The sequence below is a fragment of the Peromyscus californicus genome, unplaced genomic scaffold, assembly GCF_007827085.1.
Source record: "Peromyscus californicus insignis strain IS unplaced genomic scaffold, ASM782708v3 Scaffold_6__1_contigs__length_162567912, whole genome shotgun sequence".
Taxonomy (NCBI): Eukaryota; Metazoa; Chordata; class Mammalia; order Rodentia; family Cricetidae; genus Peromyscus; species Peromyscus californicus.
The window spans coordinates 161,270,064-161,289,410 of NW_026294584.1; the positions used below are offsets into that span (position 1 = coordinate 161,270,064).

Sequence of the window (19,347 nt, forward strand, 5' to 3'; positions counted from 1 at the left end):
TTTCTATTTTGGCCATGTATAGTGGCACATGCCTTTAATTCCAGCACTCTGGAGGCAGAGGTAGGCGGATCTCTAAGCTCAAGGCCAGCCTGGTATACAAAGCAAGTTCCAGGCAATGCCAAAGCAACATAGTGAAATCCTGTGGAGAAAAAAAAAAAATCAAATTTCAGCCAGGCATAGTAGTACACACCTTTAGTCCCAGCACTAAAGAAGCAGAGGCAGACAGATCTCTGGAACCAGTCTGGTCTAAAAAGAGAGTTCCAGGATAGCCAGAGCTATATAGTGAGACCCTGTCTCAAACAAACAACAACAATAACAAAAAATCAAATTTCTATTTTATAATATAAAATAGTTTCTATCTATAAATTTATATTGAAATGTATAAGAGAACTATATTGGCATATCTCTATCATGTAGTTTAAAATGAATAAGCTACTAGTAATATTCTTTGGAGAGCTTAATGATACAGAGATAATATATATTACTATCTCATTTATAGTTTTACCATCATCTATAAATGATATAGCTTTTTCTTCAAGTTATAGAACTTGCAGTTTCAGCAGTATTCTTCGGTTTACCTCAGAATACTTTATACCCACTGTAAGTAAAGAGGCCCAAAGAAATGTTCTGTGTTCATACACACTATCATTACTCTCAGTCAAAAGAAAACTATATCTAAATAGTTCATTTGAAAATGCACAGTTCTTATCTCCGAGCAAAGATATCTAACTTCTAAATGCTGCTTTTTCTCATAAAGAAGGTAGTACATACCTTAGAAATTCAAAGCTTTTCTGCCAATTTATACTTCTAGTGAAACACTTGTCTAGTTCTATGCACTTTACGAATCCCAGATAAACTTCATCCCAGTCGTCGTCGTGTCCCCCCCCCCCCCCCCCCCCCCCCCCGTCTTCCTTCCCCCTCTTTCCCTTGCCTCTCTTCTTCCTCTGCCCCTCCACACTAGGGTCTCAAGTAGCCCAGCTGGCCTCAAACTCATTATGCAGCCGACTCTGATCTTCCTTCCTCCACCTCCTGAGAAGTGCTGAGAATTCAGGCATGTCCTACCCATGCCAGTGTATGCTGGTGCTAGGAACAAAACCCAGGGCTTCCTGCCCTCCAGGCAAGCACTCCACCAACTGACCTGTACCCCCAGCCCCAGCTCAGTTCTGCTTAAAATGTAGATACTACATTCTCCATCCTTTAAATTTCCTAAAACCAAAAATTCTTCTCTAGACACATTAAGAGTTCACCACTGAATGAAAATACACCTAGCTAATATCGGAAAGCTGAGCCTCAAGTCTAAAAAGCAGGTTTCCCTCTCCTAAACCGTCTACCTCACTAAGTTTAAAGAGCTAAAAAATGTACTTTCAAGTTCATCAAATTGAAAAAAAAAAACCCAGTTCACCTTTTCTTTAACCTCTGAACTTACCAATGACATGCTTCTGTAAAACAAGATCGATGATTCTTAGACAGATGTTCTCCAACTGCTGTGTGATCTAAAGACAAATTTTAAAGAGTCTAAAATTCACTGTGATCATTCTCAGGTTATTATATAAATTAATATTATCCCAATAAAATATCTACAGATATTTTTGAGAGGAGAAGTTGCAATCTTCATGTGAAAATTAAACATGCAAAAATACAAGAAAATTCTGAAAAGTAGACCAATGATAGGAATGGAAGTTAAATCCATGGAAACTTAAAATTAGATACTTCCTTACCTCATATTCTACACCAAATGAATTCCTAATGGATCAAAGATTTCTATGTAAGAAACTGTAACATAGAAAAATTAAAAGAAATCTTACACAACCCTGAGGAAGTAAAGAAAGCCACAGAAACCACCTGACTGCAAAACTGTCGAGTACTCCTGCACAAGGGCAGATGCAGACCAGACAAACGGCCAACAGACTGAAACACCGCCAGGTAGTGTCACAAACAACATCAACTCCCCTCATACATGAAACCTAACAACTCAACAGAAAAACAGCTACGCCTATTAAAAAAAAAAAATAGGGCTGGAGAGATGGCTCAGAGGGGGCTGGAGAGATGGCTCAGAGGTTAAGAGCACCGACTGCTCTTCCAGAGGTCCTGAGTTCAATTCCCAGCACCCACATGGTGGCTCACAACCATCTGTAATGAGATCTGGCGCCCTCTTCTGTATACATACTAAATAAATAAATCTTTACAAAAAAAAAAAGACTTGCACACACACACAAAATGTCCAAGCAAACCATTTGCCGGGTGGTGGTGGCGCACGCCTTTTAATCCCAGCACTCGGGAGGCAGAGCCAGGCGGATCGTTGTGAGTTCGAGGCCAGCCTGGACTACCAAGTGAGTTCCAGGAAAGGCGCAAAGCTACACAGAGATAACCCTGTCTCGAAAAACCAAAAAAAAAAAAAATAAAAAAAAAAATAAATGAGCCTCAAGCTCATAGAGATGGTCACTCTCACACATAACTGAATATGACACTAAGGCTGTGTCAGAAGTGAAGGGTAGAAAGACAGGTGTTCTGACCTCGGGATTACACACTCGCATGCAATCTCAGCCAACATCTCCTCAAGGAATTCACTCCACAGACACTTCTCACTCCAGTAACAGGACACGGATAAGGCAATAGTATCTGTGACAGTAACAACCAAATATCCATTTAACAGGGAATGTCAGTGTCTACTTACTACGACTGGATGTCTAATATGTGACACATATACAAGAGAATACTATTAAAACTGTATGCTTACTCTGACTGACATGTCAGTTAAACCTACTGCATTGTTATGCAGCTCTTCCTTCTGAGCAGAACAACTGCCCCCCTTCATCAGATCAGCTGTGACTGCCTACAAGGGTCCAGAGTCCATCAGGAGGCAGGCCAGTCAACTACTGACATTCTTCATAGAAGGAGAGTATGGGGAGAATCACTGGACCCAAACCTGAGAATCCTCCCAGCCATATATATTCAATTCTGCCCCAAATGCACATGGCTTTGGGGTGCTGGGGCAGGGGCTAAAGTATACAGGGCTAAAGTAGGGGGAGGGATAATTGAAGAGGACCTTCATTTGTGAGGAAGCCAACATCCATTCTGTGTGAAGACATTCCAGTGTAGCTACTTCGGGCTCACCCATGATTGTAACGAGTCTTTCTCTGTCTTGCCACTTCCCAAATAATGTCACGGGAGACTTCTTATTATGAAAGTTCTAACTAGTTCTTATAACTTAAATTAACCCATTTCGATTAATCTACATTCTGTCACATGGCCCATGGCTGTTACCTCTCCTCCTGTACATCCTGCTTGTTCTGCATCTCCTAGCACCTCCACCTTTCTTCTTCCCAGAGTCCTCTCTGTCCCCGGAAGTTCCGCCTAACTGCTTCCTGTCTAGCTATTGGCCATTCAGCTCTTTATTAAACCAATCACAGTGACACATCTTTATACAGTGTAAAGAAATATCCCACAACATGTGATTTAAGCTCAATAAACTCAATGATTCTCCAGGGTAACTGTGGTAGAATCAAACTCTGGTTTGTCACTGAAACCTTAGATGGAAGAAGGTAAATGTTGTTCACACTCCTCCCCCAGAGAAGGAATTTTAGCAAAATATATTATCATCTTCATGAAATAGATACACATGCACTTACTTTTTGCTAGTACGGCAAAAGAAAAATCTCAGATTAAAAAATAAAAAAAATTTTTTAAAAAAACTGATGAAAACTACCACCTCTGAGAAGAGAATCTGATAAATGGAGAACTGAGTAAGCAGTGTAGTTTAACTAAATATCTTTTCATGACTTCAATTATTTCAATATTCAACACATATACATACCCACCCCCCAGACAGAGTAGAACTCATTATCTACATAGTAGATATATAGTAGGCCAGGGTAGCCTCAAATTCATAGAGATATACCTTCCTGCCTTTGCCTCCAGAGACTAGCTCCTGTACCAGATTCTTTTTCCCCAAGACAGAGTCTCACTGTGTAGCCCTGGCTGTCCCTGGAACTCACTCTGTAGGCCAGAATGGCCTTGAACTCACAGATATCTGCCTGACTCTGCCTCCTGAGTGCTGGGATTAAAGTTGTAATACACTATTCCTGGCTTTTGTATCAGGTATTTTTTAAATGAATAAAATTTAAAATCAGTGGTGAGATACACTTTCAGGTAACTGTATAAATTCAACCTTAGAACATAGTCTAATACTCAATTTTAATTTTATTTTGGGTATTTTTTTATTTAATTGAAATAATAATTTGTAGGTACAGTTTGATAACTTGGTTATATGTTAAACTATTATTGTGAAGTTCAAATGATCCAAAATCTATACTCTACCAATATCCTTAAAACATCAGATAAAAATGAACCTGCTTGAGTATCTATTTTCTGATTTCCAATTTTGCCCTAAGTAACCATAGGTATGTTTTTTCTTTGAAAGAAGTATGGCTTCCAGAGTTCACTTATACTAAGTAGAAGTATAAAGTTAATGAATGGGGCAGGAGAGATGTCTCAGCAGTTAAGAGTGTGTAAGCACCCACCAGTTCAGTTAGCAGCACAGGTGTCGGACAGTGCACAACTACCCCATACCAACTCCAGCTCCTGGGCATTACGATGCACCTTCCAAGGGCATACACACACACACACACACACACACACACACACACACACACACACACACCACGTATACATACCCACATGTAGACACATGCACACATATATATCTAAAATATATATATATATGTATGTAACAATTAATGAAGAAAGAGGCCATAAATTTGAAAAAGAGTAAAGAGCGGGTATATGGGAGGGTTTGGAGGGGAGAAAAGGAAGAGAGAAACAATGTGATTATACTAAAATCTTTAAAAAAAATAGGAAAGAATTTAAAACAAAAATTTTTAATCTTCAAAAAAATAAGAAACAGGTGACCAGGAGGCCAGACCACACCCCAGGTTTGCCTCTAATTATGCTGAAGGTTTTACATTTTCATCTCCAGGCAGGAAGCCAGATGTGATTTGCTTAATGTGTCTCAACTTTAACTCATGCCTCCCTTGATAAGTATAGTTAACTTTGAATGCCCAACATCACTTGAAGTTCAAAAGAAAATTAATATCAAGATCAAGCCCGGTGGTGGTGGTGGCGCACGCCTTTAATCCCAGCACTCTAGAGGCAGAGGCAGGCGCATCTCTGTGAATTCGAGGCCAGCCTGGGCTACAGAGTGAGTTCCAAGAAAGGCTCCAAAGCTTCACAGAAAACTGAATTTAGTGATTTCTTAGGTCTCATGAAATTGAAAAATACAAGGTGAAAGAAGTATAGTTAGCTTAAGTATAGCTATTCTAAGATGATTTGGTCTAACTCACTGTCTCAAAAAAAAATTAATATCAAGATCAAAAAGATAAAGCAAAAGGCAAGATGTAGCATGAATCTTAAAAGGTCTTATTAATAAAATCAAAACCTGAAGCCAGGTATTGGGGTGAATGAAAGATCAGAGAAGCAGAGAACAAGCCACAGCTTCCTCACCTTGCCAATTCCTCAGCTCATCCTGTTTCCTCAGACTGGAAGCTTCTGTGTCCCTCATCCAAATGGCTCTCAGCTGAACTGCTACTAAAAGCCAGAAAAGCTTAACCAGCCAAAAGCTTCTAGTTTCTGGTCCTCACAGCCTTATAATACCTTTCTGCTTCCTGCTATCACTTCCTGGGATTAAAGGCGTGTGTCACCACGCCTGGCTGTTTCCAGTGTGGCTTTGAACTCAGAGATCCAGGTGGATCTCTGCCTCCCAAGTGATAGGATTAAAGGCGTGTGTGCCACCATTTTCTGGCCTCTATGTCTGTCTAGTGGCTGTTCTGTCTCTGACCCTCAGATAAGTTTATTAGGGCGCACAATATTTTGGGGAACACAATATCACCACATTCAAAATGCTATTGTTTTCAAAAATAATCCTGCAGTTTGCTCTCTTCACCATACCCCATACTTGGGAAAACTGAATTTAGTGATTTCTTAAGTCTCATGAAATTGAAAAATTACAAGGTGAAAGAAGTATAGTTAGCTTAAGTATAGCTATTTCTAAGATGATTTGGTCTAACTCACTGTTACCAAGAAGACCAGAGTTTCAACATGAAAAGAGAAAAATAAAAATACTGAATATGGAAATTAAAAACCCATAAGCCCTAAGGTGCAGGAGCGTCCAGCAGAGTAACACCTGCACTATTTCAGCAATCTCCCTTGGGTGCCTCACAAACACGGGATGAACCTGTAGTCACATGGCTAACAGCACAATGTAAAGAGCTGGTACCTGCTTCCCAAACCTTCACTTACTGAGCAAATCTGTCACTGCTAAATACAGCAGCCTGTGCTCAAAAATGCAATGAACACATGTCTAATCTTGACTAAGGAACGGCCATGTTCCACTTGGAAAGGAGAACCCAGGTAGACTGTGGGTTGGAAAAGCCGATGTGTGACAAGAATAGCCCAATGACAAATCTAGATCTATAACCGACCAGCTTGACAAGTACAATAACCTGAAACCTCCTGACCCTCATTTCTGCCTCTGCAAAGGAGATTCCATTACCTATTGGCATTCTTCAGCCAACTAAGGGGTAATCCCCGAACAGGATGTCTAAATTCTTATCCACTGGGCCTTAGGTGACTCAGTTGGTGGAGTGATAGCATGCCTGAAGCCCTGGGTTTCATCCCCCAGCACTGCATAAAAAGCAGATGACGATATAAACCTGCTTTGTCCCACTCTCAAAGGAAAGAGGTAAGGGCAGGAGGATCAGGAGTTCAAGGCCATCCTTGGCTACAGAGTAAGTTTGGGGTCAGCCCTGGGTGACATGACACCCTGTCTCAAAAATTAATTCTATAGATCAATGTTCCTCTGGAATCTGGATGTCTTCAAGTTCTTGCTTACTCCTTCCCATTGTTACTGTCCTTACTTACTCCTGCATTACAGCTCTACTTCCTTTACTAAAACTCCATTCTTCTCCACTAAGATTAGACTGTGGGTTCCTAGAAGGCAAGTCCCTTATTCTGTTCAATCTGGAATTCACAGTAGATATGATGACCTGGACTCAGATTAATACAAAGGCTTATGCCGTTAAACTTTCAATAAATGTGTAACATCCCTCCTCAATCATCTTAATACATTACTTTAAAATTTGAGAGAAATTCAGTTTGTTTGTTTGTGTGTTTGGAGAAAGGATTTCACTACCTAGCCCAGGCTGGCCATGGACTTGTAATCTTCCTGCATAAATGCTGAAGTAAGAACAATTTTTAAAACTTATCAATATAACTAAATATAAATCTTTAATAACCAAGACTTCAGGCTGGTGAGAATCACTGGTCATAGTGCTGGAGAAATAGCTCAATGGTTAAGAGTGCTTGCTGCTTTTTCAGAGGACTTGGGTTCATATCCCCAGCACCCATAACAGATGGCCCACAACATGCATGTAACTCCAAATCCAGGAATCCAATGCCTTTTATGGACTCTAAGGGCAGTCACATACATGTGCACATACATTCACATATACACACAACCAAATACATAAATTTAAAAAAATAAATTAAAGGGAAAAAAATCATTTGCCACAAAAAGCCTGGTCACCTGAGGTCAGTCCCCAAAACCCACAATAGAAGAAGAAAACAGACCTCCCAAAAGTTGTTCTCTAACTTCTACGCACATGCCATGGCGAGTACACACACACACACACACACATCACACATCACACACACACACACACACATCAAGCTAAAAAGACAAGAATTCAGAACCACTTGGTCATATAAATTTCAGCTAATATAACCATTATAAAAAAACACAAAGAATCCCACCTCTTGATGATCTTCCACAACTGTTAAGATAGTTGTCGATAGTGTGTAAAATTCCCATAGCCATGACAGTTTTTGTCTTCAACTTCGTCATACTCATCACTTTGAAGGAACTTTACCAATATATCTCAGCCTGTAAAAATTACATGAGAACACTCATTAGCTGGTACCCAATGTCACCAATGGCAGAGAGGGCAGTGCTGCATCCCCAAATGCCAGCATTTCTCAGACAAGTTCTGCACTTTGTTAGCTAAATCATCTTTTTTCTTGCAATGACAGATCATGTTACGCTTATATAAACATCCTTCTGCATTTATTATAGTCACAACATGAAACACATATTAGCTATTATAGCCATTGACTAATATTTATTTAACTTCTAGTTATCTTTAGACAAAATCAAAATCTAGAAACACTGAAAAACAAGTGTTTCTAAAAGGAAAGATGTGACAGGACATTTAGAAGATGAAATCAAAGATCATTCAGAAAATGAAACAAAAGCAGACATAGACAAAAAGAGAAGAAAAGGTCCAGGAGTAGGACTCAGTTCAGTCTGGTACTCCACTGGAAAGTATAGAGGAGGAGAGAAAAATAGGAAAATTTTTATCAAAGAGGCAACAAAAAAACATTCTCCTGGACTGGTCAAGATGGTTCTGTGGGAAAAGGCACTTGCCACAAAGGTAAGTAACAGGAGTTCAATCCCCAGAACACACATAAAGGTGGAAGGAGAAAACCAACTCTACAGAGTTGTCCTCTCACCTCCACATTCTGCATCACACACACACACACACACACACACACACACACACACACACAACACACACACAATGTACATATACAATAAAAATAAACTTTAAATTTTCCAAAGAAGGGAAATGAAACTCCAATTCCAAGTGCAAAAGTAAGAGTTCAGAAGGCTCACGTCAAGAGTGTCATTCACCGGCTCTGCAGGGTATTACAGGTGAAAGGGACTATCCTGAATGTGGGGCTAATTCAAGGCTAATCAACCCAGCCTCAGGAATATCTTAATGACTAAGGCAAATATGATCATATTAAGATTTTGTTTATAAATAAAAACTCAACTCCAAATTCTGGAGTTTAATTAATATGGGGGGGGGGGGGGCATTATTTAGACTCCTCGGGGCTTTTTTAAAAATATGTATAGGAGTTTTGTTTGCATTATATGTCTGTACACCACATACATGGCTGATGCCATGGAGGCCAGAAAGAAGGTATCAGATTCCCCTGGAAATGGAATTACTGACCAGTTGTGAGCGGCCAGGTAGGTGTTAACCCAGGTCCTCTGGAAGAGCAGACAGTGCTCTTAACCACTAGAGCCATTTCTCCCGCCCCTCATTAAGAATTCTTTACCAAACTAGTATACACTTAGCTCATTCTTACTGTTGCAATGTGGCTATTTCTTCTTAAAGGAAGTGGAGGGAAGGAGAAGGCTTATAAGACTCAGGAAGCAAATAAAACTTACAAGGTTCACAAAAAGGGAATTTAGAAAGTTCTTAAGATTCACAAGGTTCCTCTCCAAGTTATATAAAGACAGCAAGTGCTTGGGGAGAGGAGGGAGCTGCCTTAAAAACGATGCAAGGGCTCCAGGGATGCAGTTCTTATAGTCACCCATTTAGAACAGGCTTTTCAGTGATTGTGGCTGCCTTGACTCACTGGTTCACTAAGCTAGACTTGAACAGAATCATTTCTTCATTCTGTCATCAGTGCCCTATTTATTTGGGGTGAAGAGGCTTGTTACATCTCTCTCAGCAGAAGTCATCCAACACTTACCAAGTGCTGGGTTGTGTCAACAGCGATGGAGGCCACCTCTTGACTGTACTCGCATATCAGCTTCTGGATGACGTTGGTGACACTCGTTCATTCTCTGTCTCTCTGACGATATGTAGCAGCTCCTGCATGATAGGCCTCACAGGTGGTTTCATGTGCTCCTTGGCTAATGCAGTCAGATTAAACAAAACCAGCAAGAGTTGGTCACTCATACATTGTAACTCCTAGATAAGGCTCTAGATGTTGTTGTGCTGTGATGAGCAAGTTACAAAGTTGTATTAAGTTAACCCTCCCAGAGTCACACACACAGCATCAGGGTGTGGTTGTTCTGCCTAAGGAAAGAGTTGTCTTACCCCCAAAGAACAAATAGCTCCTGCACCGCCATCACCCTGAGAAATTCTAATTGTACAAATGTTGTGTCATCAGCCTAACTGTGGATCCCCATGACAAGTGTGAGAACTCCTTGTCTATAGATACCATGGTCAGCACTGACCATCTCTACCCCACCCCACCACCCAGCAGATCTTTATACCTCATCTAATCTCCCCCATAAAACAGGACACAAGCTCTCATGTTCTCATAAAGCTGAACTTGCTCGCAAAGGTTATTTGGATCTTGAACAAAACAAACAAAATACCTGTGTCACTACCCACTGGAAATACTACTTTGTGAACTGGTAGAACCAGAGACCCTGGAGTTGAATCTTGGTGCTGTCCAATCTAACTTCTTAAACTGAGACAGGAGAAAACGAAGGCCTGACAGGTTTAGAGCCTTGTCAGCTTCGTTATTCAGAGAGAGAAGCTGCTGGATACCTTCCCAGCCCAATGTGGGCCAGTCAGAGAGCACCAAAGCTGGTCCATGTGTCATAAGACCCAGCTTACCCCAGTATGCAGCAATTGTTAACTGGAAACCACAATTAACAGAGCTCCTAAAACAGCTAGAAGGGGGCAAGGAATCTAAACTCTGGACCCTCAGGCTTAGAAATCTCCTTTAAGGAAGGAAGTGAATGAGATTATGTAAGGCCATTTATTTAAAAAAAAAAAAAAAAAGACATAATCATCATCACCTTGAGTCTGGTTAGAGATCAGCGACTGCAGAGCAAGGGCAGCTTCAACCTTGACGGGCATCTCCTCGTCTTCAATCAGGCTCTTCTTGGCTAATTCAACCGCATTTCTGAGGTTGAGCTCATTATGAAACTTCAGAGAACTAAATGCGTGCAGCACCCAGCAAGACTGCAATAAAAAAGGGGTAGTGACTGGACGACAGCGCCATGTGACAGCGTCACACATGAAATCTTTTAACAAATCATCACATTCACTTCAGAAACTACCCTACAGGTGAGATCTTAATATTCATAACAGATGTAACGAAAACTTACTCTAGCTCGAAGATATCCCAGGTTAGACAATAATAATGGAAATACATGATTCTGTAGGAACAGCTCAATTTGGTCCTTGAATAAACTCTTCTGTTAAGAACAGGAAGTCAAAAAAAAAAAAAAAAACAGAAAGTCAATTTCAGCGGCCAATGACTCCATCATATGTAAGAGCCACTTCCCCAAAAGTGTGTTTACAGTGACTTGCGTTTAACACCCAATTTTGTAAAATTGTTTGATCTACACATTGCATCTTTCAAACAAGTCAGGAATAGTATCTTAGAACAATTTTATATTAATTTATTTTTGTAGAAAGAAGAAATCATACTAAAATCATTTCAGATCTTTCTTACAGAGCTATAGTTTCACACTGATAAGCTGGCAAAAGTAAATTTTCTTTTTAGTTAAGAAAGTAGGTGACAGAGCTGGTGAGATGGTCAGCAAATAAAGACGCCTGCCGCCAAGCGAATCACCTGACTTTGGTCCCCACAGGAGACAAGTGACTCCCAGCACCCACAGGTTGTCCTCTGACCTCCATACCTGTGTTGTGGGGCACACATGCAAAGGGACATGCACATGCACTCAAAATGAATAAATAAAATGTAATAAAAGCTTTCCTTCTTTTGCTGTGTAGGGGTTGGACTTGGGGGGGACTAGAAGCGAGTGTGATTGGGTGCAGATGTAAAATTCCCAAATAGTCAATAAAAATATTATGTTGGAAAAATGTAGTTAAAAATATTTTTAAATCCTAAACAGAAAATAAGAAATGTATTTTCTAAAAGTGTATGTAGGTTACAAAGGAAAGGATATTTACTGTAAAGCCAATCAATCAGAGCAAGTCACCAGGAATTTTCATGCTTTTATTGACCTGAGCTTCACACCTTTAAGTTAAGTTAAATTTTGATCATCTGAGCTGGGAAAATGGCTCAGCTGGTGAACTGTAAGCCATACAAGCATGAAGACCTGAACTGAAATCCCCAAATGGGCCAGGAGTAATGGTGTACCAGTGCATATTTGCAATCTAAGCGTGGGTGGTGGGGAGCACAGCAACAGGCAAATCCCCAAAGCTCAACAGCCAGCCAGTCTAATAATTGCTAAGTTCTAAGCTAATAAGAGGTCTGTCTAAAAATAAATAAAGAGTGGCTAGAGAGATAGCTCAGCAGTTAAGAGCACTGGCTACTTTTCTAGAGGACCCAGGTTCAGTCCCAGTACTCATGTAGTACCTCATAACCATCTCTAACTCCAGCTTCAGGGAATCTGACACCTTCTTCTAGCGTCTTCAGGCATCAGGCACGCACGTGGTGCACAGACACACACGTAAACACCCACACACATGAAGTAGGAAAAATAAATAAAGTGGGGAGCTGTAACAGAAGACACCTCACTCTGGCCTCCAAAACACATATGTATACACATGAACACACACACACACTATCACACATACACTACACAAATACCTTCCAACATATGAGAAAAAGAAATTGGTAGTCTTAACCTTCAACAGAATCTCAGCCAGGGAACCAATCACATGCAGGGCTCCATCTTTCTTCCTAGGGTCAAAGTTCGGGTCTGTTAGTATTTGATAACAGAACGCCATCATTTTTGGCAACACCTAAAGGAACAGAAAAATCCATTTCAATCTGCATGAATCTCCATCTTGACACCACCGTGTTGAAAACGATGTGCATTTTCAATTTAATTTTCAAGATTAAAGCCATTTTATTGTGTTTTATTCATCAACTATAAACTCAAGAAGAAAGGTATCAAAGATACTTCAATCTTTTACTTGGAAAAAAAAACTATTTAAAGTGATAGGTTGTAAGTAATGCAGATATAAATTGTTAAATACTGAGGACATATTAGAACATCAAATCAATACAAGCTACTTTTCAGTTAAAAACAACTGTATACCTCTTTCCTTTTCTTCGCAGCTGTGTACAACAGGGTTTGGGCTGCAGTGGTGGGAGAAGCATAATCTTCAAAAATATCTAAAATGTCAAAATAAATCTTATTAATAAAAACACAACTCTTTATTATATAGACTTTAAACCTGGCCAGTGAATTACAGAATAAAGATGCTAAGGTCATGGTCTCAGGTTTTTCATGCATAATCTAATTAATGATTTAGCACATTTAGCAAACACCATGTGCTCAACCTCTCAAGTGACAAGATTAAACAACAACAACAAAAAAAAATACAGCTCAGGTATCTATTTCCCTGAACACAGAGAATGTACTTCACCTCTATCAAAATGCAACAAAACTTACTCAGAGTGTTCCATGTGCAGAAATTGCTTAGGCTCTAGGAATGAAGACTCAAATACAGAAGCTCACATGGCAAGAATTAAGAAATAGAGTCCGCATGGATGTACTACACAGGTGGGAACAGCAGGGGAGAGTTCTAAAGAAGGCCTGGCACTTTACAGCGTTCAACAGATTATGTGCTGAATGCCAAAGTACTTAAATACACTTAATATCATGAAAACTTCCACAATTTCATAACAGGCTGTTTCATTAAGAATTTGAAAACTTAGCCGGGCAGTGGTAGCACACACCTTTAATCCCAGCACTTAGGAGGCAGAGCCAGGCGGATCTCTGTGAGTTCGAGGCCAGCCTGGTCTACAGAATGAGATCCAGAATTTGAAAACTTGCCGGTGGTGGTGCTGGTGCATGCTTTTAATCCCAGCAGTCAGGAGGCAGAGGCCAGGTCGGATCTCTGTGAGTTTCGAGGCCAGCCTGGTCTACAGAGCAAGTTCCAAGGAAAAGGCAAAGGGCTACACAGAGAAACCCTGTCTCGAAAAACCAAAAAAAAAAAAAATAAAAAAATAAAGAAAGACCCATAGAATACTGCAAACAAAGGGACATGATAAATAAATGAAACTTTCAGTAAAATTTTCATGTGAGTGCCATTGGCATGCTGATGTGTCATGTCAATGGTGCATTCACAGAGAAAATCTTCACTCACCTACACATTATTCCGCTGCCCTTCCAATGAGTACAGAACAGGGACAAGTACAAGTTGTGTGCAGGGGTAAGAGAGATGCTGAGGTGCCAGACGTTCATGTGCACAGGAAAGTGGTCCACCTAGGGCTGGGTTAAGGTAAAGAGGTTGTGTCTAGCTGGCAGGAAATTTTGAAGTTCTCAAGGTATCATTTCCTGCAAGACGGCAGTTCAACTGGAAACAGCTTCAACAAAGAAAAGTGTCATCTTGAGGAATGAAATGGGTAGTATGAACAAGAGAATTCCTAAGTATTCTAAATATCCAGTATTATGTGTTGGAGGTGGGGTGGGTTGAGGGTAGGTGGAGTTGAGGGTTGGTGTGTAGGGGTGGGAGAGGGTAGGTATGCAAGAAAGGATATGACAAAGAGCTCTACCTCTGTTTAGAATCCTGATGTATCAGCCAAAATGACTATCAAAGTTTCACCAGCCATTCTGTAACATAACCCGTATCTCAGAGGATTAATTCAAATAAAACTAGCGGATGAATAAATCTAATGCAGATGTGCCAAAAAAAAGAAATCACATCAGTCACTCAAAAACTCTTAACAAAACTGGACAGAATTCAGGAAGACTGAAACAGTTTCTGACTGCTAGAAAAAGAGCAAGAAAAGACAAAATTACTTTTAAAATAAATTATTAGGTAACTAAGGGAAAGTACATTCCACACAATGGCATATTGAGGTACAATTAGCTAAAATTATTTTAAAGACAGCTTAATGAAGAAGATGAATAATAAATCTCAAATTTACTAATAGTATTACTTCTTAGAAAATAAAATAATACATATCATGAGAACTAGCTGTTACAAAAAACTGAAATTTCCACAGATAAAATTATTGATGAAAGAGTAAATAGTTCTAAAATGCATATGAAAAGTGATACAATTCCATAAATAATATATACATTAAATAAAAACCATATACCACACTTATAAATTTGTCGAAAAATTTTGTTTGATCATGTACAATTGTGAATACTTAGAAGAAACAGCAATTGTAGTCCATAAACTGATTTGAAGTATATTATGTATATTTATGAAAATATTTTCATGAAAACTGTGATTATGTGTAATTAATATGTGCTAACTAAAAAAAAATTTTTGAGGCAGGGTTTCTCTGTGTAGCTTTGTGTCTTTCTTGGAACTCACTCTGTAGCCCAGACTGGCCTTTAACTCACAGAGATCAGCCTGACTCTGCCACCCGAGTACTGGGATTAAAGGTGTGCACCACCACTGCCTGGCCTAAAATGTTTTAAGAACATAAAATACAATAAAATAAAATCTCACACTGAAAACAAACAACAACTCAAGTATCTTAGAAAGCTATTACTGCTCTTTGATTCTGTAGCGCAACTTTTATGAATCTGTCTTCAAGGTAAATTATCAAAAGTATAAAACTGCATACACACCTAATTATTCATTGCAGCATTAACATATATATATATATATATACATAATAACCTTAAGAATTTTATACATCATATGTTGACCACATTCACTCATTCATTCCCTCCCTTACTTCTCACAGAATCACTCTTAATTCCATATACACTTAACTTTGTGTCCTCTTTTAAAGAAACAAAAAACCCATGAAGTCCATTTTATTGACAAAAGACTCTTAGCTATATGGTCATCCATTGGGATATGCTAGACTTATTATCAGACATACCACTAAAGAAAATTAACTCTCACTCAGCTAATAATTACCAACATCTTCTCAGTTAGGATAGGGAATTCAGGCTAATCTTCTCGCTCCATGCTAGAATTTTGTCTAATCAGCATTTGTACAGATTTTTTATAAATCTAATATCCATAAATATGGGTATGAAAACAATGCTACATTTTTGCATATTAAACTTAATATGCATTAAGCAAACAAACAAGACATTCTTCAGTCTACCTTTTTGGAAGGTTTTAAAAGAAATGAAAAAGTCAAACTAGCCCGGGAAGAACATTTTTCAGGTATAGCAAGGTTAATGTACATACAGAGACCATGACAGCATTCACAAGACCTGCACAAGCTCAAGCTAGACAAAATCCAAGCATGAAGGATGGGAAATGGGCATAAAATCCCACCCTTAACTAGAAATATTCACAATTGCTATTTGCTGGGAAAAGGGATGGGAGCTAATTTTCTTTAGTGGGGTGACACTGGGTGTATCAACCACAACCCAGGGAGCCCCCAGGTTCAGAAGTAGTTCCCAAAATGAGAGAGAGAGAGACAGAGAGAGAGAGAGAGAGAGAGAGAGAGACAGAGAGAGAGAGACAGAGAGACAGAGAGAGACAGAGACAAAGACAGAGACAGAGACAGAGAGAGACAGAGAGTTTGGTTTGGTTTTAAAGAAAGAGAAAGTACATGAAGCTGAGTAGATAGGGAATTGGACAAGGAAGATCTGGAGGAAGGAAAGAATATAATCAAAATATAATGCAGGAAATTCAGAAAAAATGATGTTTAAAGGAAAAATAAAAGTGAACCTGAGGATTTTTTATTGTGCCTGAGATCAGGAAGGGCTCAATCCTACTCAGAAGCTGTGTTGATCAGCCTTTTGTATTTGTGACAAAAAACCTACTGTATATAATTTAGAAGGAAGAAATTTTTACTGAGGCTCAAGGTTTCAAAGGTGGTGGTCCATGGTCAACTGCATCCTCTGTTATGCATAAGACAGTACACCATTGTGGCAGGAGCATGTGTAAAGAAAGACAGTAAAGAGAACTAAAGGAAGGGGCCAGAGTCAAAGCACGTCTTTCAAAAGCATGTCACCAATGACCTACTTCCTGTTCTCAGGTCCCTCTCAGTTTCTTCTGCCTTCCAATGATGCCAGGAGTTTGTGAATCCCTCTGCAGATAATGTACTCATAAATCAGAGTCTTCATGATCCTGTATCTTTCCCCAATCCACCTTTGAACAAGCGTTGCAGGGCAAACCATGAACATGTAAGCCTTCTGGAGGAACAATTCAAACTCCTAGAACTGTAGGAAATATTTCAATAAGACGCAGAAACCAGCTTGAAAGGGCATTTCCTGGCTAAGTTTGATATAATTTAGCATAAAAAGGAAAAACAAAAAAGCCTAGATTTGATTTTCAAAAAATGAAATAAATAGAGGTGATAATTAAAACAAAAGAGAGAAGCACAAACACACCCACATATGTGCCACCAGTGGGCTGTTTCAACAAGCCTTCATGATGAAAATTAGTATGAATAAGCAATAAAGTATTCTCTCCATACTCCTCTGCTTGTCATTTTAGGAATGCCTTTTCTTTTTTTTTTTTGCTTAGGTTGTGTGGTATAATTCCTTTTTCAGAAGAAACTCAGCCTACATATGGAAACAATATTACACAACAATACTATTTCAAGTCCCCGTATGAACTCAAAGCAAAAGCCTTTGCTAATAACTAGTCCTCCATTACTAGAAGTTCAGTATTAGGACCTTTTCAAAGTGAGAGAGCTTACCTTAACAAATTAGTCGAGCTTATAACCATAAATACTGTTAGAACCTGAAATTTGTGACTCTTGATAGAATAAAAACCAAACTACCCATGGTGTTTTGAAGTCTCTTGTGCAAAGGATGAAAATCAATACAATTTGTAGCTCATAATGGAGAAATTTGCCTCAAATAACATCCATGCCCTACTTGGTATTTGAAGAATAACTTCTCAGGCAAAAAGAACTTTGCAAATGCAATAAAATCAAAGACATTGAAAGGAGACTTTAGTCAGGGCTATCCTGGGTTTGTTACATACAGTTCTGTGGTATTGTAAGAGGAAGGCAGAGAGCGATTAGGGTATCAATGATCATTTTGACTATGGAGACAGATGTGGAGGGATACTCCACCAAGCAAAGAATGCTTTCAGCTACTTGACTGGATGCTGATACAGACCTAGAGTGGACCCTTTGCAATAGTGATTGATTTTTGGCAACCTGCGAGAGGACAGGTATATTAGATACATTTCTATACATTTCTGTTGTTTTAAGCCATGAAGTTTGCAACAAGTATTTTGTTGTCCTTTGAGTGGGATTGTTTGTTTTACTTTTGTTTGTTTGTGTGTGCGTGCGTGTGTGTATGTGCATGTATGTGTTTCGGCAATCACAAGACATTTATTTGCACATGTAAAAGGAAAATAAGACTAATGACAATCTTCACTTTGTATTTGTTTCACATTTAAAGCATTACAATAGATTTAAGGTGCTCCATACTCAGCAGTTCAAATTTAATCTCTCAAACATTAAGTTCTCAAACCATTATTAGTTATTTGAATAATAATTAGTTATTTGAATAGCTAATAATGTAAAGCATTCTTTATTCACTGATGAGAAAGACAATGGCCTTACAGTTCAGCAGAACAGGATTACAGGAATGATGGAGCCCATTTCAGAAATACCTGGCCCAATCCCTTTTTCTTTTACTAAATTAAATTTGTTCTTTAACAATTCCATAAATGTATAGAGTGTATTCCAACTATTCTCACGTCTAACCTCTCCTCTGTCCTACTCACCAGTATCAAAACTCTTCCATCCTACTCGCTCTTTTCTACACTTAGGACTTTTAATTTAGGTTCATGACGTCATTATGGCTTCCGTATACATCTGTGTTGGTTGTGCCTTCTCATGTCTGCTCCTCAGACACCGTTCTCCGTGTACATTCCCATAACCAGCTATTTCCTGAGAGAGCTTTCAACCATAGCATGTATCATCTCTATAAATAAAGAAATGGCCTTAGGCTCCAGTTTCCCTGGCATGTATTATAAATTCTGGTTCTTTTTTATAACCCTTTCGCATGCATACAGCATTAAGCAGACAATTAGATATAATACAGTCTTAATACATGGCACATTTCTTTTCACAATCTACCAAATTCTACAGAATGATCAAACATGAGCATTTTGAATACCTTCTTAAGTATAGATTTTTGTGTTTTTATCATAGATAAAGGCATATCCTGGGACCATTTAAGAAAAAGATATTCTAGAATCTGATACCTGAAGAGTCAGAGAACATAATTCTTTTAAGTTGTCAAAAATGCATTTTATAGCTATAAAGGGAATTTTGTAATGTTTATCTTCTAGTGCATGATTACAAAATTTGCCTCCTCTATTGAGAGAGATTGGAATTCATTAGGAAAAAAAGTTAGTGTCAGAACCCATTAAAATTACAAGAGTATATTGGAAGATGAATTTATCTTTAACACTGTTCATAACAGTAAAACTGAATATTTTGTTTCAGTTTGATATGCTTATTTTAAAAGCTGCATTGGGACTCTGACTACAAACATTTCTTCATCATGACTTACAGAGTATATATATGTATGTATCCATCCTTAGTTGTTTATATTTTGCTAAGTACTTTCACACATTTCATCATCTCTGAGTCATGATGCTGTAAATG

The 19,347-nt window shown here is 38.9% G+C and overlaps 1 protein-coding gene across 1 annotated transcript in view; it reads right to left on the bottom strand.

Annotated features, from left to right (window-relative positions):
* Positions 1 to 19,347, bottom strand: part of Ipo8 (importin 8) — a 74,547-nt gene that overhangs the window by 21,179 nt on the left and 34,021 nt on the right. Inside the window, 10 exon segments of the mRNA XM_052719931.1 lie at positions 1,427 to 1,493; positions 7,807 to 7,839; positions 7,841 to 7,879; positions 7,881 to 7,930; positions 9,591 to 9,678; positions 9,681 to 9,757; positions 10,658 to 10,823; positions 10,970 to 11,059; positions 12,462 to 12,578; positions 12,878 to 12,954. Of these exon segments, the coding sequence (XP_052575891.1) occupies positions 1,427 to 1,493; positions 7,807 to 7,839; positions 7,841 to 7,879; positions 7,881 to 7,930; positions 9,591 to 9,678; positions 9,681 to 9,757; positions 10,658 to 10,823; positions 10,970 to 11,059; positions 12,462 to 12,578; positions 12,878 to 12,954 (804 nt within the window).